This window comes from Electrona antarctica (genome assembly GCF_951216825.1).
Source record: "Electrona antarctica genome assembly, chromosome: 5".
In the NCBI taxonomy this organism is placed as follows: domain Eukaryota; kingdom Metazoa; phylum Chordata; class Actinopteri; order Myctophiformes; family Myctophidae; genus Electrona; species Electrona antarctica.
Window position 1 is genome coordinate 4,772,882 of NC_136810.1, and position 21,598 is coordinate 4,794,479.

General features: G+C 44.3%; 1 protein-coding gene across 2 annotated transcripts in view; it reads left to right on the forward strand.

Moving 5' to 3' along the window:
• The first annotated feature begins 2,770 nt into the window (after window positions 1-2,770).
• The window catches only part of LOC306922778 (protein MTSS 2-like), a 63,752-nt gene continuing 44,924 nt past the window's right edge, over window positions 2,771-21,598 (forward strand). For both annotated transcript variants that reach the window (XM_079500598.1, XM_079500599.1), the window contains exons 1-3: window positions 2,771-3,464; window positions 15,988-16,049; window positions 16,319-16,392. In XM_079500598.1, the coding sequence (XP_079356724.1) occupies window positions 3,396-3,464; window positions 15,988-16,049; window positions 16,319-16,392 (205 nt within the window). In that variant the 5' untranslated portion in view covers window positions 2,771-3,395. The remainder of the gene's footprint in view (window positions 3,465-15,987; window positions 16,050-16,318; window positions 16,393-21,598) is intronic.

Sequence of the window (21,598 nt, forward strand, 5' to 3'; positions counted from 1 at the left end):
TTCTGTTTGACTGTACCCTGTACTGATTACATTTCTGTTTGACTGTACCCTGTACTGATTACATTTCTGTTTGACTGTACCCTGTACTGATTACATTTCTAACTAGAAAAAGTGCCATTCTGGGCACAGGTCTCCACCAGGAGGATAGGAGTGTATATATAGTACAATATAGTTTGTTTTTTTGCAACAATTTTCTTCATTTTGTTGAGGAAATGCAGAGCCAGATCACTCATAGAATCTCTGAGGATAGAATTGTGGATGAGCAGGACATGTGCAGCATTTTGAACGAAATGGGCCACTCCTGAAAACTTTAGAAGGCAATGTTAGCCAATCAGTGTAGAATCTGATAAATCCAACAGACTCGTCTTGATCACATGACTACAGAGATCATGTGTACCGATTTGCGTGAGATTTGGATGAAATCTGTGCGACTAACATAAGCAATGTGTTTAGCAGAAATCGGCCTCATGGTGGCGCTATATCCGGCAGATGTGGAGGGATGCAGGGACAATGTTTTTCCATGGCCTCTAGGGAGTGCACATACATAAGTTGTATACAGATTGATGAAGTTATAGCTAAAAACAGGAATTGGCCTGTTATAGCGCCACCATGAGGCTGATTTGGAAAAGAATGAGTGGCATGTCGTCATCGGCCTAGTGGAAATGTGCGTGTATAATTTCACGGAAATTGCACACTGTGTTTGTGATTTGTGGCATTTTGTTCGAAACGGACCAATCATGTGAGCTTTGGAAGCCAATATTAGCCAATCAGGATGGAAGATTGGAAATTGTGCAGATCTGTGTTGATCACATGACTATGGAGATAGTGTATACCGAATTGTGTGATGTATGGATACAATGTATACGAGTAATCTACAGAAATGTGTTTTGCCTAAATCGGCCTCATGGTGGCGCTATAACAGGCCGTTGAGGAATATTTGGGGCAGAGGTTCATTGTTGGCATCCATGGAGTGTGTGTGCAAAGTTTGGCATGGATCGGGCCAACGGTACGGGAGATTAGCTGATAACGGACGGACGGAAGGACGGAAGGAAGGAAGGAAGGACACACACACACACACACACACACGGACGGAGTGCAAAACATACTCTCTCCCCATGCCTTCGGCCTGGTGGAGACAATAAATGTATTCAATCAATCAATCAATCAAACCTTCAATACTTCACCCATAATATAGGCTACTACACATAATAGGGTTATAGGCTTTATCGTCATACATCACCATACATCATACATCATAAGGTCATATTCCGTGCTCAGCCAATCAAATCATTTAAAATGTGGTACACACAGTCATAAGCTGGGCAAAAGGCGTCCCTCAAAAAGGCCCTATAACACAAACATTTGGCAGTTTGCATTTCACAATTGACTTTTGATTGATTAATGGTCTTTTTCCTTTCTTTCTCTCTTGAGGTAGGTACTATAAAGCATGGGTTCCCAAAGTGGGGTCCGGGGACCCCTGGGGGTACTTCAGGGAGTTCCAGGGGGTACCTAGCTCAATTAGAGATAGTTAGGAACCAAATGGACCCTTATGGGTCTGTAACTCTGAGAGTGTACAAATGGAACCAAATGGACCCTAAACGGGTCCATTTGGTTCCATTTGTACACTCTCAGAGTTAGGGTCCATTTGGTTCCATTTGTACACTCAGAGTTAAATTAACACTGGTTTTACAATATAAATTGGGGTACCAGAGATAGAAATGCCATTAAATGGGGGGTCCGTAGCATAATGTGTGTGAAACTGGCGGTCCATGAAATTAATATGTTTCGGAATCACTTATCGGGGTCACTGGCATATGTTTTCAAATGGGGGGGGGGGGGGGGGGGGGGCTAATAAATGTTGATCTGGGGGTCCTTGACACAAAAAAGTTTGGGAACCACTGCTATAAAGGTCTTACAAGTTCTTAAATTGTAACTTTACTGTCATCTGACCCCCCTCCCTCCCCCCTCATAAATAAATAAAAATAATAATAATGTTCTGTATTTGGGGGGCGGGTCACAGCGGGTCACTGCTGGCCTGGGGTGGTCCCAGTCAGACCTCTCCATTATGGACCTGTTGTGACTAAATACATCAGCCTTGCAGCCTCTCTCACTCTCTCCCAAACCCATTGTTCCTGAAACCGGCATAATAAAGAAATACCTAAACTTTATGGGTCAATGTCTAAGCGCTTATTAGGCTGTTTGTTTCTTTTGTTTATCCCAAAATCCCCAATTAGTCTGGTCACACACACACACACACACACACACACACACACACACACACATCCATTTCAATTAATTGTTTCCTTTGCATTTCTTTGACACCGCATGGTCTCTGTCATCGATTGTGTAAAACAAAAGCAACGGAATGTAAACGGAAACACCATTGTTGTTAGGATGTTGTCGAAAAGGCAGACTAAAGACCAACTCAACTCAAAAGGGACGCAAATGGCGATTAACAGGCGCGTGTGAATAGTGAATACACAAGAAATCAGGGGGTTAATGACGGAAATCCCTAGTTTTTTTGCATCTCAGACAATTCTTGAATGAAAATACGTAGTAGGGTAGCCTGGGTACTAGTGGGTAGGGGCTCAGCTCACGCTCACTTTTGTTTGCATCGGGGGTGTCCCTCCCCTCCATACTACATGTGACAAAAAAAACGGACCAACCCCCTTCAATTCCCATAGATCGAATTACAGAGACTCCGAGAGAGAGAGAGAGAGAGAGAGACAGAGAGAGACTCCGAGAGAGAGAGACATCTGTTCTACTACTACTAACAACGGAGCGCGCCCCCGCGACGCGTCCCAGAGTCAGACCTGTGACTGTGACCGAGTCCGCTCCGCTTCTGTCGTTCTGCTCCCTGAATTGTGATCCCCCGTTATTTACTTTTAGTTAGAGTTTGTACCGTGAATGGTCCGTGATTATACGAAGAAGAAGGAGCGCGTTCTTCGTTGTCCACGCACTGCTTTCTCCGAGTGTAGTTTGTAGCTACAGTGTGTGTGTTGTGTGTACGGCGTGGCGCTGAATAATCTCCATCATTCGTCTGACTGCTCAGTGCTTCCGATCCGCCGATCAACACAAACCCGGCCCGGCCGGTCCGGCGGTGCCATTTAATACCATTTGTTTGTGTCTGTAGTGTCGGGGGGGTAACTACGCCGGGGCACCGTGCGTGCGTGCGTGCGCGCGCGTGTCGGTTTGCATCCCTCGCCCGTGCGTCCGTTGCCTGCTGCGTTATGAGAGAGGAGGACAACGAAGGCAAGGGCGAATTAAAAGGAGATTATTGCCATGTCTGGTTGTTTATTAAAAGGCAACAGTTGGACGTCTGATTCTTGACATTTGGACAAAACGATCGCAGACGTTTTCCTTTTCCCCCACGTTTTTTTTGTCCTTTTAATAACATGGAGTCGGTGGAGAAGGAGTGTGGAGCGCTGGGTGGATTATTCCAGGCCATCGTGAACGACATGAAGGTACCACGCACCGCACGCACGCACGCCACGCATATAGCTAGTATTAATTGGAGTAGACAGGTTGTTATTATTATCACTGCATGGTTGATCAGACACGTTTGACTGGCTTTGTTTCTCTCCCTGGAGTTCATCCTCCCCCTCCCCCCGTGCACACACACACACACACACACACACACACACACTGGAGAGAGACACACACACAGTTCACACATGAAACATGTTTCTCTTTGTGTTTATTTGCATGTCGTGCAGCAGCTCCTCTCCTCTCTGACAGCCAGTTGTTGAATGGTATTAAACTAACAATAACTGGTTCACTGTCTGGGTCAATCTGTCGCCAACAATTGCCTGCACAGCTTTATCATGAAATGTTAGTGTTTTGTTTTTGTTTTGTCTAATGAAATATTTATTTTTCTCGGAAACGATTGAATTAAGATATTATGAATGGAGACTAGCTGCTGCAGCAGACTCACTTGAAATAAAACAATAAAGCTATTGCGCTATCATGATGATTGTTTCCTCTTTTATTAAGCAAAGGATTGAGGAAAGATTGGCAAAATAACATTAATATATAAAGTAATGAAGTTCATGGATTGAAGCTCTTTCATAATACACATGTTGTCTAATAGGTGTTAGGCTGCAGTTCTTAACCTCAATGTGACTTATAAAGCCCTTAAACACATATAGGCTACTTCACAAATGGCACAGATAGCCATGAAGCTCACAATGGTTGTGACCTTGTAGATCTGGGGAAAAACATGATTTGTGTTTTGTTGTTGTTGCCCAAAATAGGGACGCCATGGTCACATGTAATGTCATGGATGGGACACTTAAATCTAACCAGGCCATACAGGACTAAACATGTGTGTAACCATGTTGTAATAACAGCCAGGATGGAGGCAGAGATGTTAATTTATGGCAATGATTATTATTATTATGATTGGAGCAGGGGATCATGGTTTAATTGACAGTTTCATTGACATGCAGGCCATTTTGCATTGGATACACTACGGCATGTAGTCAGCAATTATGTGCTTGTGTCATATGTATAGCCTACTTTTGTGTTTTTTAAATGGTTATGCGAGGTATTTCTGCAAACCTGGATTTGAATCCATTTGACCTCGTCTCCTCACAGAAGAGTGGAAAGTCATCTCGAACAGGGTCTTTAAGTGTGTGTGTGTGTGTGTGTGTGTTGGGGGAGGGGGTACAGAAAGTTGAGCCACGGTGGTCTGTTGTTCTTCAGGGGAACAGATGGAAGGTGTGAACATATTCATGGTCCTCCTAGACGCCCACACAAGTCCTGTCATTGTCAAGGATACTCGTCCCATAAAGCGTTAATGACGCCATATAAGGCCATGCATCAGGCGCCACTTTCGACCTAAAGCAAATGTCTTATTGATCTGTTGAGTGCAGGGCAGGCATAGACACGATATAAGTACTGGAGTATACATCCAGATCACAGGCACAGCCATATTGGTCGGGGCAACTTGCCATAACGCCGCTGTAGAAGTAACCTCAATTATTAAAGCAATGGTTCTCAAACTTTATTTTTTGAGCGGTGCAGCGATGTGTGTCCACGTGTCTGTCCCTGTGTCCGAGCACGGAATGCTGCAACACGGTAACTCTGTCATTTCTTTTTTTTTTATAAATATATTTTTTATCCCACGATTTTGTAACCCATTTTTCACCCCTGTGTCAATTATCTAATGTGATCCTGGGCTCTACACACCCTCCGCCAACCTAGTCCCCACAAATGGGGGACATGGGGAGAGCAACGGACTTGAACTCATGCTTCCTTCATGCCTGGGTGTCCAAGTTGCTGTCATTTCTTGATCGCTTCGGACACGTAAAGGCTCGCCAGAACTGGCCTGGCCCCCTAGGCACGTTCCTGGGGGTCTGGATGTTCCCGGGGACCCCCACACGGTAACTCTGTCATTTCTCGAAGATTCTTTACAAAAATAATCAAAGTACAGTACAGAGCACAGTACACACTACAATACAGTTCAGAGTAGTAACTATAAAAATCACACCCGTGTGAAGGTATTATATAGCCTGATCAGCTGTGATCTGACATAATGCCTGACGTAATGAAATCACACCCGTGTGAACTGGGTGACCATAGCAACCATGCTCATTTTTTGGTACGAACAGACACGTAAACTAACAAAGCTGAAATCACACCCAGGTGAACTGGGTGACCATAGCAACCATGCTCATTTTCTTTGGTACGGACAGACACGTAAACTAACAAAGCCAGTTGTAGGAGTGGTTTACACCACTCAAAAATAAATGTATAGTTGCACCCGCTCAGTTCACACAGGTGTGATTTTTTTCTCTCAAGGACCCCCAGTTTGGTATAGTGTACATTAGAACCCCATATAATCAATTCTGAGAGACTAGTGTTCACTGAGTTACTGAGCAGAAAAGGGTCTATTTGGTATCTGGGGATTGTCCCCTGGAGCCCCCTCAAGGACCTCACTTTGAGAATAACCTCGCCTCGCCTGTTTGAGGGACAAGGAAGTTGCTGCCTGTTGTTCCTGCCTGTCGAACTACAAAACATCCCGACAGGATCATATATCGAAATGAAATGGTGCCCAGGCTACTTTGAGAAGCACTGTACTAGGGTGCGGTGGGGTGTGGTAGGGTACAGTGGGGCATGTTGGGGTGTAGTGGGACGTGGCGCGGCATAGTGAGGCATGGCGCCATCAGGCCCCTTCGTCTGTCAGACTCAGTGAGAGAAGCTCAATGAAATCAAATCTTGAGTGTCTCAGTCATCACCGCTGGTTTATAATTTATTCGATTTGTGTTGTTATCATAGTGCCCGTCAGCAGGCAGGCAGACAGACAGGCAGGCAGGCAGGCAGGCAGAGGCAGGCAGGCAGGCAGGCAGGCAGGCAGGCAGGCAGACAGACAGACAGACAGACAGACAGACAGACAGACAGACAGACAGACAGACAGGAGCTCTAGAAAGAGTCAGACTGTGTATTGATAAGCAGCGGAGATGAATGGAGGCAGAAGCCCTTAGTCAGCAGTGTGCTGATGTGATGTCCACATCATTGTGACCTCATTCCTGCTGCCTCGCTGGGCCATTGCAAGCCCGTCAGTGCCTGCTGGGGTTGAGCTGGGCCATTGCAAGCCCGTCAGGGCTGAGCTGGACCATTGCAAGCCCGTCAGCGTCTGGGGCTGAGCTGGGCCATTGCAAGCCCGTCAGCGCCTGGGGCTGAGCTGGGCCATTGCAAGCCCGTCAGCGCCTGGGGCTGAGCTGGGCCATTGCAAGCCCGTCAGTATCCTGGGGCTGAGCTGGGCCATTGCAAGCCCGTCAGCGCCTGGGGCTGAGCTGCAGGCCACATAGATACGTATTGAACAAGCCCGTCAGTGCCTGCATGGGGCTGAGCTGCAGGCCACATAGATACGTATTGAACAAGCCCGTCAGTGCCTGCATGGGGCTGAGCTGCAGGCCACATAGATACGTATTGAACAAGCCCGTCAGTGCCTGCATGGGGCTGAGCTGCAGGCCACATAGATACGTATTGAACAAGCCCGTCAGTGCCTGCATGGGGCTGAGCTGCAGGCCACATAGATACGTATTGAACAAGCCCGTCAGTGCCTGCATGGGGCTGAGCTGCAGGCCACATAGATACGTATTGAACAAGCCCGTCAGTGCCTGCATGGGGCTGAGCTGCAGGCCACATAGATACGTATTGAACAAGCCCGTCAGTGCCTGCATGGGGCTGAGCTGCAGGCCACATAGATAGATACGTATTGAACAGACGTGGAATGCACTATTTCTTAGAACAGTGGTCCACGGACCATTGGTCCATCCATGGCATAATTACAGGTGGTCTATGGGGAAAATGTTTTAAAATATTTAAATCTATACATTTTTGGACATTCAAGGTTTCCCCTCGACATGCAGTGTATGTGCTTAACAATTGGAGGTCAGAGCAGAGGCATCATTTGGGGTCCCAGAGGATGCTAATGACCTCCCCTGAGCGTTCGCATTTAACCTCACAGTCAAATTCAGTTATTTTATGCATATTGTCTCCATGCTGATTTCATACCAGCGCTGGTCTCTCAACCCACACCCTTACATTGACATGTTACATCACAGTATGTTATAGACAGACGTCTATTTTGGACATGTCGAACATTTCCAAACATTATCAATTAGCGGAAAATTGCCAATTACAAGCTTGCAACGCTTGTAACAACGCTGTCACAACGCTGTTGTGACGAAAAGAGAGTTGAGCCAGAAGGCAAAGCTCTCTGTCTACCGAGCAATCTTCGTTCCTACTCTCACCTATGGTCATGAAGTGTGGGTCATGACCGAAAGAATAAGGTCGCGAATACAAGCGGCCGAAATGAGTTTTCTTCGTGGCTGGCATCTCCCTTAGAGATAGGGTGAGAAGTTCAGTCACACGAGAGAGACTCGGAGTAGAACCGCTGCTCCTTCGCCTGGAAAGGAGTCAGCTGAGGTGGTTCGGGCATCTGGTTAGGATGCCTCTCGGGCGCCTCCCTAGGGAGGTCCTCGACGCACGTCCCACTGGGAGGAGACCCCGGGGCAGACCAAGGCGCAGTTGGAGGAAACACATCGACTCACTGGCCTTGGAACGTCTCGGAATCCCCCAGGAGGAAGTCACTAATGCTTTGGAGAGGGAAGTCTGGAGCACTCTGGTGGAGCTGTTGCCCCTGCGACCCAACTACGGATAAGCGGTTGAAGATGGATGGATGGATGAAGCTTGCAACGCGGCATATCACGACGCATTACAAATCGTCTATCTTTGTAATAGTGGTTACTTTTTCTTTGCCACCCTCTTAGTTTTTTTTATTTTATTTTTCCTGAAATGACGCCTCTGGGGCAGAGGGTGAAAAACACCAGGCAGGAGTGCAGTTATATAAGAGATGGATTGATGACAGACAGACAGGTGCTGGAGACAGACGGGGGTGAAGAGGACAGACAGACAGGTGCTGGAGACAGACGGGGGTGAAGAGGACAGACAGACAGGTGCTGGAGACAGACGGGGGTGAGGAGGAGGAGGAGGAGGAGACAGGGGTGAGGAGGAGGAGAACGTGGCAGATAAGATGCAGTGAGGAACGGGTAGTTTGAGTTCACCACCAAACACCTGGGACAGTTCATCGGAGGGCGGTGCATTTCATCCAGTTCTCTAATATGGCAGAAATATGTTAAAAGTGGGTGTAAGTGATACATTTTTGTTAAAATAAGTGTAAAACAGCTCTATATTATTATTATAGTAATCATTGCTGTAGACCAGGGGTGCCCACCCTTTTTTTACTTTCAAAATGACCAGCTCAACAAGATCTACCCACCTGAAAATAGTACCAGAGGGTGCTTTAGAATAGCGGCGCTGGCATTACATATAAGACAAATGCACTTGGAATGGGAAATAGAGGGGGAGAAATGGAATAGGTAGGGGTTTTTTTTCCCGATGTTTGTGCACAGCAACACTGAAAACAAAATGTTGCATTGTGAATTTGAGCTGACAGGCTTTTTGATGTCAATCAATCAAGTCACCTTTAATTCAAGAATCAAGTGGCAGATGCCAAGAATAAGTATTTTATATATCTCATTGAAATATTATTTAGGGGCATGTCATGTGATCTATACCTTCACAGCCTTTGTGATCTACTGGTAGATCACGATCTACCTTTTGGGCACCCCTGGTGTAGACTATAGTGTTTGTTCACCCACCAGAAAATACATTTTCAGGTGGGTTACCAGTTTAGAGAGAACTCATTTATTCAGGAGAATACATGATAAACTAGAAGTGCACTCTGTCGAGGTGCCAACTTGCACCGTGTACACAAGTATTTGTGTACACAAGTATTTGTGCGCAAGCAGCGCGCACAAGTACTGCTACAACTGCTGTTCTAAATCCTAGTTAGTTACGTACCATAGTTACGTAACTATTAACAGCCAATAAGGGACCACCATTATTACCCTGACATACTGTACATACCCAGTCAATCACTAAACGTACCTAAGTTACGTCACTATTAACACATAGCTTGCTAGCTTGATAACAAACTGATTACCCGGGTATGCTACGATGATAACGTTGGACAAACACACTTTTCCTAGGCCGACAGTAAATGTTCTCTTATAGCTAGACTCACACAGCATACCTCAAAAGAAAGCGTAACTTGTCCACTCTAATTTAAAAAAGAATTGATTTTACCATCTTCCATTCTGGAGATATGCACCTTTATGTAACACCTGTTTTTGTAGTAACGTACTCTTCTTGAACAGAAAGCCTAATTAGAAGCGGTTTTATGTCAGACGCTGTGTATCGTTCCAACTCGGTTAGCCGTGTTCGCCTGCTGTTTTTTCCTCCGAGGTGGAAAGGAGGTTAGTGTTGCTGCCAAGCCTTTCCAACTCTCGTAACATTTGCAATGTTTCATCAGCGTTGATCATCATAATAAAGAAATAACCGCTCGCCGAGGGACGATACAATCCGTGAGTTTTATTTGTTTGAATATGAAGAAAAAAGGAGACAGAAATCTGACGGACAGACACTCAGTCACACTCGGGTCAGTTTACACACACAGCCCCTCCGCTGGGGATCACGTGATCGGAGTGTTGTGCTATCATCCAATGCTAGTTGGTAAAGTGCCCGGGTGTGTAGAAAGACGATTGAAAGTAATCAATAAAATCACATCCGTGTGAACTGAGTGGTGTATGGTATTATATAGCCTGATCAGCTCTGATCTGACGTAATGTCTGACGTAATGAAATCACACCCGGGTGAACTGGGTGACGGTAGCAACCATGCTCATTTTTTGGTACGAACAGACAGACAGACAGACAGACACGTAAACTAACAAAGCCAGTCGTAGGAGTGGTTTACACCACTCAAAAAACATGCGGTAAACGTAGAAATCCCTTTCCCGCACGCTGTGTGTTAACAGCCAATAAGGAACCACCATTCTTACCCTGACATACTGTACATACCCAGTCAATCACTAAACGTACCTTAGTTACGTCATGCAGCCAATCCCCGATTTGCCGACGGACAACACTGACATACGCAGCCGATTGCAGTACTAAAAATCACACCTGTGTGAAGTGAGTGGCGCTCTTATCATCATACATCATCTATTCCGGCCAATGATATGATTTGCGTCCTCGCCTTCGTCTTCAATGTTTGTGTTTATGCAATGTTAAACACTCAAAACTTTCAATGTTTGTGTTAGGACTTAGGACAAACACTCAAAACTGGCCATTCATTGTCAATGGCATTCAATGTTTGTGTTAGGACAAACACTCAAAACTGGCCATTCATTGTCAATGGCATTCAATGTTTGTGTTAGGACAAACACTCAAAACTGGCCATTCATTGTCAATGGCATTCAATGTTTGTGTTAGGACAAACACTCAAAACTGGCCATTCATTGTCAATGGCATTCAATGTTTGTGTTAGGACAAACACTCAAAACTGGCCATTCATTGTCAATGGCATTCAATGTTTGTGTTAGGACAAACACTCAAAACTGGCCATTCATTGTCAATGGCATTCAATGTTTGTGTTAGGACAAACACTCAAAACTGGCCATTCATTGTCAATGGCATTCAATGTTTGTGTTAGGACAAACACTCAAAACTGGCCATTCATTGTCAATGGCATTCAATGTTTGTGTTAGGACAAACACTCAAAACTGGCCATTCATTGTCAATGGCATTCAATGTTTGTGTTTATAGGACAAACACTCAAAACTGGCCATTCATTGTCAATGGCATTCAATGTTTGTGTTAGGACAAACACTCAAAACTGGCCATTCATTGTCAATGGCATTCAATGTTTGTGTTAGGACAAACACTCAAAACTGGCCATTCATTGTCAATGGCATTCAATGTTTGTGTTAGGACAAACACTCAAAACTGGCCATTCATTGTCAATGGCATTCAATGTTTGTGTTAGGACAAACACTCAAAACTGGCCATTCATTGTCAATGGCATTCAATGTTTGTGTTAGGACAAACACTCAAAACTGGCCATTCATTGTCAATGGCATTCAATGTTTGTGTTAGGACAAACACTCAAAACTGGCCATTCATTGTCAATGGCATTCAATGTTTGTGTTAGGACAAACACTCAAAACTGGCCATTCATTGTCAATGGCATTCAATGTTTGTGTTAGGACAAACCCTCAAAGCTGGAGATAGGAGCGGCTAGAGACCCTCAAAAAAGCAGCTATAATTGGCTATTTCTTCCCCCAGAATATGGATATTGGGGTTCATTGAAGTCTCATCGCCCGGCCCAGCTGTGTAACTCATGTTAGTTGTGCTTTCTCTCCCATCCTCCTTCCATTCCTCTCCTCCTCTGTGGCCTCCTCCCCTCCTCCCTCCCATGTGGGGACCATAGGAGACCTCCTCTGGGGTCTCCTGTCTCCCAAGGAGCAGCCATGTGGGGAGTAGGAGACCTCCTCCTTAGCAGCGTATCCATCCTGAGTCCTACCCCCTGGGAGGCCTGGCCCGGGCACGCACGCATGCACGCACGCACGCACGCACGCACGCACGCACGCACGCACGCACGCACGCACGCACACACACACACACACACACACACACACACACACACACACACACACACACACATACACACACAATAATGAACCACCTGTTGCACTCAGAGAGAAGATAGTAGGCAGGGGTGTGTGTGTGGGGGGGGGGGGGGTTCAAGGCAAACATGTTTGTGATGATAGTCTGTGTGTGGCTGTGTGTGTGTGGGGGGGGGGGGGTACTCTGCCATTTAGTTTACGAAGGGACTCTGATTTTGAACCTAAACGAAATCCTCCATTGTCCTGTTGTGAGGTGATCAATAAATGCCATATGTCTTGATTGTCTTCTGTGTATTTCTCCTGTGAAATGTGTATGGTCGTGATGTCAAACATCAACATGTTTGATGTCAGTCACAGGCGTATACTCTTCTTGCATTCAGTGGAACACAATGTGATTTTTAAGTTTAGTGTCGGCAAGTTTTACCTTTAAAGAGAGACACTCAGCTGTCAACACGAAGTTTCTATTTTGATGGTTATTATAGTCTCTATACTATAGAAACAACAATATTTCAATACAAGCCTTTGACAGAGAAAATAACCACTGCATGTCTGTTTTGGCCATTCTGTGTTCCTAAACTTCCCATGATTCATTTGGCAGGCGAGCACTGGCCCTTAAGCCCTGTGTTGTTTATGGCTGCCAACAAAAAATGTACTAAATCCATTTGTTTCCATTTGTACAGTCTCAGAGTTTAATGAACACTGGGGATTTTACAGTGTAGATGAGAGCTCCAAAATAGTATCAAATGGGAGTCTGTGGCCTAATGCATATCAAACTGGGGGTCCTTGACATTAAAACACCAAAAGGGGTTCCCGTCCAGAATGGATTAAAAGGGCTGAAAATCACTGCTTTAAATTTCAGATCACAGGAATGACAAGTAAAGGCAACATTCAAGCGTTTCTAGATTCTACGTTACTACATGTAGTCAGAATTCTCTTTAAAGACTAAAGAGGCCTTCTTTTTTTCCCTTCCTCCAGGCCAGAAGCACAGCTTCTTCTTGTTTATAGGCTGAAACGGGGGATCTACCCCATGAAGGTGTTTTATGTTCGGACTGGTTCTGTGATGGTGCCCTCAGGCAGGCTGCCATGATCATGGGGATCTACCCCATGAAGGTGTTTTATGTTCGGACTGGTTCTGTGATAGTGCCCTCAGGCAGGCAGGCTGCCATGATCCTGTTGGAAATCTAATCGCGATCGCTCAAAGACCTTGCAGGCTACCTGCCCTAATGTTCTCCCCAAAAACACACACGTGTCAACTTCCAACTTGAACTTTATTACATTTTTTACGTGTGCTCTTTCAGTGCAATGCACTCAGGCACATGAATCCATGACTAGGGCTGTCACGATCATTTAATTTATGTTGGATGATTGATTGTCATACAAATGATTGCAATTAACGATTTAATCGTGGTGTTTTGGCATTGAACACTAACATATTTACAAAAAATATATATATTTCAGTTTGCCTTTTAGCCAGCTCAGTGGCCTTGTGGTTAGAGTGTCCGCCCTGAGACTGGGAGGTCGCGGGGTTCAATCCCCGGCCGGGTCATACCAAAGACTCTAAAAATGGGACCCAGTGCCTCCCTGCTTGACACTCAGCATCAAGGGTTGGATTGGTCCCTTGATGTCCCTGCGACATACTAGCGTCATGTCCAGGGGGTGTACCTGTACATCTAGCTGCCTCACGCTACAGAAACAGGAGATAGGCTCCTGCCCTTTGGGCCTCATGGCTCGGCAAGGCTACTTTTGCCTTTTAGGCATTATAAACATGAATTGCAAAGGACAGATATAACGTTATTTTGTATGTGTACATGTCATATGAAAAACTGTTAAATAAAGTAAAAAAATAATAATGATAATGTCATTGCCAAAACAGTCCATGCATTCGATATGGTTTATACTTTCAAACATCTTGTCTCAATGCCACTATGCGACACGTTGTGAGCCTGTATAGATCTGCCAATTCCGCCAATTCTTCCACAGATTAATTCATACCGATGAATTGAAACGATTACGACGTTTGTGCAAAATTATTGTAACTGCGATCCGGCGATTATGTAATAACTGACAGGCCTATGCATGACACACATGCACAGCTTATTAACATGTAGCAGGCTGCCTCAAGCCACAGCTGTGGAGAGAGCATGCTAAGTAAGTAGTAAGTAAAAGAGGTATCTGTGGGCATTGAAAAGCAAAGCACTGGGAGAAACTTCACAGCAAAGTCCTGGCTGTTTATTCAAAGCTACTTAAGCCCCATATATACTTTGTTGTATATGATTAATAGCGGAAATAGGTCGGTCTACAAACTATTTTGGAAATGTTTTTGAAAAATCTTTCACCCTAATGAATTTATATAGCTATAGTGACATGACCAACATAGGGACAACGCATGCAGGGACACCAAAGATGACTGGCTTGAGGAGACGGATAATGTTAAAGGTATATTCAGTGATTTGATTCATTAATTCAAATATCACTTATTTTTAATAATTCTTTTTCTGGATAATCCTCCCTACTATAGAGTGTGCTGACCATATAAGGAGTTCCTCCCTGTCCCCAGTGAGCCCCTGGGGTCAAAAAACCCTAGTTTCAGTTTTGGTGGCGGGTGGCAAAACCTTCATCCAATCAGGATGAGAGGGGCCTTCCTCCAATCATGATCGAGTGGGGGCGGGCCTTGGTGCACATGCTGTTGGCCTGTTGCACTTCCCCCCACTGTAGAGCGTGCATGTGCACATTTTGTTACCGGGGCGGACTGGGTGGTTTTCCAAATCACCCAAATCACTGAATGCTCCTTTAAACTGGAACGATCCACGACTTTTATTCTCTCTGTGTTAAATTAGCACTGCAGGATATCTCGGAATCTTGGAAAAGATGCATGCTGATCTTTCTTTTTTGTTGAAAGGCAGGTAACAGCATATTAAGAACACATCCATCATCCCTGCATAAAACCCAACCCCAAGGCCACAAGCTGAGTCTTGGGTGCGTTATTCCACACCCTCTTGGCCTATACTGGCTTTGAATTCACTGACGTGTCAATATCTATGGATTTCATTCAGTGGTGTGAGTTAGTATACTCACTTTGAACAAAGTCCTCAACCCCAGTACTCGCTCAACTAGTGACTGACTACAAGTTGCTACTTATGTATTCAAAAGTAGAAATAACACAGGTACATATTTTTATATCAATGCATTGCTGTTTCCAGGAAGAAATCTTGAAAACAAAATAATAATAATCAATGCTCACAATATGTCGCATCGTGGCACTTTACTTATTCTGTAGAGTCAAATATACAACATTTGTCTTCAAAATATAGTGGATGGAAAGTATCTAAAAATGCAAATTCTCAAGTAAATTACAGATACTCACATTTGTTTTTAACTTAAGTACAGTACTCGAGTAAATATACTTTGTTATAGCCACCGCGTGTAGCTGTAGTGTGTCAGTACTCAGTATCTATTACTTGCTTGGATGTAGTAAGTAAGTAGCCTTGAGGCAGCTTGATGTACAAGTACACCCCCTGGACATGACGCTAGTATGTCGCAGGGACTTACCCCCAATCCAACCCTTGATGCTGAGTGTCAAGCAGGGAGGCACTGGGTCCCATTTTTAGAGTCTTTGGTATGACCCGGCCAGGGATCGAACCGTGACCTCCCAGTATCAGGGCGGACACTCTAACCACAAGGCCACTGAGCTGGTGGCCTTGAGCTTGGATGTAGTAGTGTACCATTTATCTATACTCACTTTCACTCAGTGGCTTATCAGCATCTTATTGGGAGGTATTGAGAGAAAACAACAGAATGTGAGCTTGACATCGAGAGTGTATCAGCTCACTCTTATTGAGCAGGAACATTGTGTTCTGTCACTTGGCCCTCAGTGTGTGTTTAGCATCTTCTCCCATGGCCTCCGAGACGTCTGTCTGATGTTTGTCCCCCCTTTCTCTGTGTCTTCTTAGAGCTCCTATCCGGTGTGGGAGGACTTCAGTGCCAAGGCCACGAAGCTGCACTCTCAACTCAGGTGAATATAAAATGTTTCTTATTATTATTGATATTTCTTTATAACATAAAGAAAACAATTATTCACATATATTGTCCCCCCCACATCCCCATGGCAGCACAAATACAAACAAAATCTTCGAAGAAACATCAGGAAATGTCCATAAATACAGAACAAAAAAACAAAACAAAAAAAAACACATTACAGTTAAACAAACAAATGCACAATGTCCGTCACAGTTCCCTACCCCTAAAATATTATCCAAACATTTATTTTCCTTTATTCTCCAGGACCACAATCTTGGCTGCGGTGGCTTTCCTAGATGCCTTTCAGAAGGTGGCAGACATGGCAACCAACTCCAGAGGTAAGTAGAGGAAACTATATCCACACAAACATGGTTCCTGAGCTGCGGGTTTATCTTCCACAAGGGAGGGTTTTTTACGAGGGGGACGAAATGTGCTTTCTGTGGGCTTGGATTAGGTTTTCTGTATCTGTTTTTTTGTTTAGTTTAGTTTTTTTTGTCTTTTCTTTTTTTTCGCTTTTGCTTTCCTCTCACAAAAATGCTATTTGTTTTTGCGATTGGTCATTCAGCACAGGCACCACACTGATGAACTACACCATTCTCCCAGTGCCTGGACAATTAAAAATCACACCCGTGTGAACTGAGTGGTGCAAATCCCCCCCCCCCCCCCCCCCCCCTCTCTCTCTCTCTCATTAGCAGGCAACAGTGCAGCACTATCTCTCTCTCTCCGTTTCTGGCACAACAGTGCCACTTTTGGTACTCATTGGTACTGACTGGTGATCATAGTCACATAGTCACATAGTCACACACAAACATAGTCACAAACATAGTTGAACACGGACATTGCTGTTCCTTGGAGTGGTTGCACCACTCAAAAATAGCAAATATATATAGCTTTACAATATTGTGAGCTTGTAGATCGGCTAGTTTTACTGTCACTTGTACGACAAGGTATTTTATACACACAGGGATTTACGAATAAACAATGTGGAAATCACCAGCAAATCAATCACATGTATTCATAATAATATAGCCTTTATTCTGCATGAAAAATTACATTATTCCAAATAAGAATTGCATCGCTTTATTGGCACTTAAAATGGTAAATGGTGCATTTATATAGCGCCTTTATCCAAGGCGCTTTACATAGATTGTGCATTACATTCACCCATTCACACACACATTCATACACCGATGGCAACGGAAACCATGCAAGGCACCAACTAGCACATCGGGAGCAATTAGGGGTTCAGTGTCTTGCTCAAGGACACTTCGACAGTAACTCTGGGGGAGCCCGGGTTTGAACTGGCAACCTTGCGGTTACCATCCAGGCACTCTACCCCTGAATCACCGCACTTAATATTCACAAATTTGAATTTCACATTCTCTGAGGATAACTTCATGACACAAACAATAGTATGTCTGTGGATGAATGAATCACATGAAAAAACGGCAGTGGTGTGCAAGGACCATAAGAACTTAAGATTGTTTCCTTTGTCTACCCGCAACAAATTCCTCCAAGTATTACAGACACAAAGCCTAAGAAAGACAGTTGGGGATTGAGGATTAGGAAGGAACTCTAGATGGACGGCCTCAGCTGAATGGTAGAGCGAGCTTTAGTGGTCTTGGAAACAGAAGTTCTCCGGTCTGTGTGTAGAAGTGTCCGTAAGCAAGACACTTAACCCCTAAGTGCTCCCCGGGCGCTGTAGCAACTCACTGACTGCTCCTAAATAGTTAGGACGGGGTTTATTTATTTATTCTTTATTTACCCAGGGAAGTAGCTGAGCACAGGTGCTCATTTTCAGCAATGCCCTGCACACACACACACACACACACACACACACACACACACACACACACACACACACACACACACACACACACACACACACACACACACACACACACATTAAAACCTGGGAGCTGACCAGTACAACCACAGTCTTATACTGTTGGCCACTAAGCAGCTCCAGGGGGAGCAGTTGGGGGTTCAGTGCCTTGCTCAAGGGCACTTCAGCGGTGTTGACAATCACTTCCCCACCCAGATTTTTCCTGCCCGTCCGGGGAATCGAAGCGGCATCCTTTCGGCAACAAGGGCGCTCCTCTAACCCTTAGGCCACCGCTACCCCAAAGCGGGTTAAAAGAGTGGGGTCTACATTATTGTATATTTTAAGCTACAGTCTGCAACTGTCATGTTACGGAAGGGATTTGAACGAGTTGGTCGAGTGCAAGAATGAGCTAATAGATCTTCACTACTTGCTCAGGGGGAAATTAATCATTTTGACCTTCAGGCAGTACCACCTTTCAACCAGTAGTGGTCAGACCAAACCACAGGATATGAATGCCTTGATAAAAGAGCAGGGAGACCAAATACAACTAGCGTTATGTTGTATTCACATCCTCTACCATACAGATTGGGCAAAAAATGTGTCGATCCAGAGCAGGGGTTCAACCCGTGGGTCCCGACCCCTAGGGGGGTCACCAGATATTTTTTGGGGGTCCCCAAATTATATAAAATAAAAAAAACATTTTTATTTTTATTTATTTTTTTGCAACTGAATGGCTGGAAAATGGAAATTAAGAGTTTACATAGTACACATAGTACATGCATACACTTTCCTTAATGATTATATCTGGTTTCAGTATTCATTTATGATATATTTTCTCTATTATTAATAGATAGGTTATTTTGCAGTCAGTTTGTATTGGTGGTGGGGAGGGGGTGCGGGGCGGGGCGGGGGTTGCGAGACATGGCCAAAGCCAAAGCCTTTTCCGGGGGTCCCAAAAAGGGGGCCAAAAAGGTTGAGAACCCCTGATCCAGAGGACCACCTCTGAAGGTTGAGAACCCCTGATCCAGAGGACCACCTCTGAAGTCTGATGCAGCATAAAATGGCCGGACAGGAGCGTGAGATGAGACCACACAGAGAAGTGTGTGAGCTTATTGTGACTACGCTGCTGATCTGCTTTGTCACTCGGTCACTTGGAGCAGACAGATCAACTCGAGCCCCCCCCCCCCATGATTGACACACATTTCAGTGGAGTTGATTGCTGACGGCAGTATTTAGGTCAGAAAAAGGAACCTTCTCGGCCACACGGATGACCATGCCAATGTCCATAATGCTTTGATTGATTGATTTATTTATTAACAGTTTGCAGAATTAGAGTACATTTCAAGCACAAACTCAATACAAAGACTGTTAACTGTGAGTGGACGACCCAATTAAGCATTACACTTGTTTACAAGAGGGTCCACCATGTTCAATTCATCAAAATGCAACATCGATGCACTCACAAACAGGCATACAAGTGAACATGCTCATATGCACACACACACACACACACACACACACACACACACACACACACACACACACACACACACACACACACTGGACAGCTGGTAGCCGTAGGTCACATGCCAACATGGTCTAAAGCTGTCTGCAGAGGTGGGGTCGTAAACGGACCATCGGCTGCTCAGGGGAAAATAGCTACATTGGCATGTCTTTAACAGCGTTCACGCTTCCACGCCTCTAAAAACCAAATATAGCTGCCCCGCTGCTGTCATTCTGCGTACAGGCATCCTCAGCTCTTATTAAATGTTAGCCATGTAAAGAAGATGCATCACATTAGCTTAAAGAGTCAAAGACCATACCAGTGGTCTGGCATGTTTAGTGCGCCACTGACTAAAATTATGGTACGCTTGGTAGTCGAGGAAGTCATTGGATTCCATTCCATTTCAGTACAGTATGAAAAGCAACTAAGTAGAGAGTAGCCTACTTGAAACCTGCTTCGAAATAAGTAATCCAACACACTAAATAAATAGCAATGATATCATTGTCATGGTTTTGCAAAGGTAATTTAGATTTATTTTGTCTGAGCAAGAGCCCCGACCTTCATTAACCATTAACAGACGAGATTAGGACCACATTTATCAGTATCACCAACGTCTTGTTTGCAATATTCATCATACCACATTACATGGATATATTACTGTTTCCATTTAAAAATGTCCTACTGCTCCTTTTTGTCTTGAAAGATGGTTATTAAGTGCAAGGCTTTGCAACAAAGTGTTACTTTTTAAATCACTTTAAATCACTTTAAAACAAGGCAGATATTGCGTAGCGGTACCTTCTATACATTTGCACTGCAACTCACTTGTTTGTGCAGTCAGTTACAAGGTCTTTCTTTGTAGAAAGTATTCTTATTGTGAAATTGTTATCAAAACCTGTTTAATTAACGCGTACAATACACATTTGATGTGGTTGTTTGTCTCAGATGTTTTATACGACCCATTTAGTGGAAGAATTAACTGCTGGTGTGAATTTGGCCTTTTGGCATTTACTCGTTACGCGTTTAAGGGATTCTGTTGTATTAAATTGCTCTATTTTCCCCACAGTAATCATTGCTATAGTGTTTAATTCAGTAGCAGTTATCATGTCGAGATACCAATTGTATTCAATCAGGAAAGAAACCCCATACAGGATAGGCCTACAGGATAAACAAGTGAAACGGGAAGTGGTGAAACAAATAAATTAGCAGATAAATTGAAACTGGAACTAATAAATGATCTTTTGTGAGATTCTCTCTCCTGAATGGATTTTGTGTTTATTAAAGAGCTGGAGAGACGGGAAGACCACTAGACCACCTGATATTGAACAAACACTCTATAGCAGTGATAGTGATCTGACCAAATTTGTACGACAAAGTATAAACCAGCATTTAATGTGACTGAGCGAGGTACAATGAGGTCAAACAAACGACTCTCTGCTGGATGCTGGCATCAGGCCACCACCAAAGCGGAGGCTCAGACTGCCAGGAAAACACTTCAAAGCAGAGCATGTCTGTGTGCTTTCTGCTGCAGAACACAACGTGTGAGAGAATGATCGCTGGTAGAGAAAAGGGATCAAGCGAGAGATAGTGAGGTAGAGAGAGAGAGAGGGACAGACAGGGATGGAGGGAAAATGGGTTTACAGCCGTAGATAGGATACCCATAAAGATCCCTGTAACTGTGTCACTATATACTCACACTCGCTTCTACTCGACCCTCTATTTCTGTGACATTAACTTTGGGATTGCAGTAAACATTCCCTGGCTTGCCATCTGTAAATTCTGTATGAGTTTCTCAAAAAATAAATAAGTAAACCGTATGGGAAAATGTTGTAAAGATTTTCTTTTTTTAAAGAAACGTAATGAAATGTGATGTGCATAACATACCAAAACATATCTTAATCTAAAGAGGAGTGATCAACTTGCCTGCCCCGGTCCTGGATGCGGTGCTTATCATGGAAAATTACTCAAAATTGAGGATTTTCTCATCCCAATTAAGCTGTCCCACACAAATGTTTTGCGGATCAGGATTGGAAAAAAACGGCGTTGTTGGTGTCAGCGTTTATTTCTGTACACAGGCTGACAATTTGGATGGGTGTTGTTTGCTTAATTAGTTCAAGGAATCTGCAAAACGCAGATTTAGCAGTTTCGTTTCGCTGGTGGTTTCGCTGAGCAGCTCTGCTGCTTTTTGTGTCCTGTGGGAGACGATGCATCCCTGCCT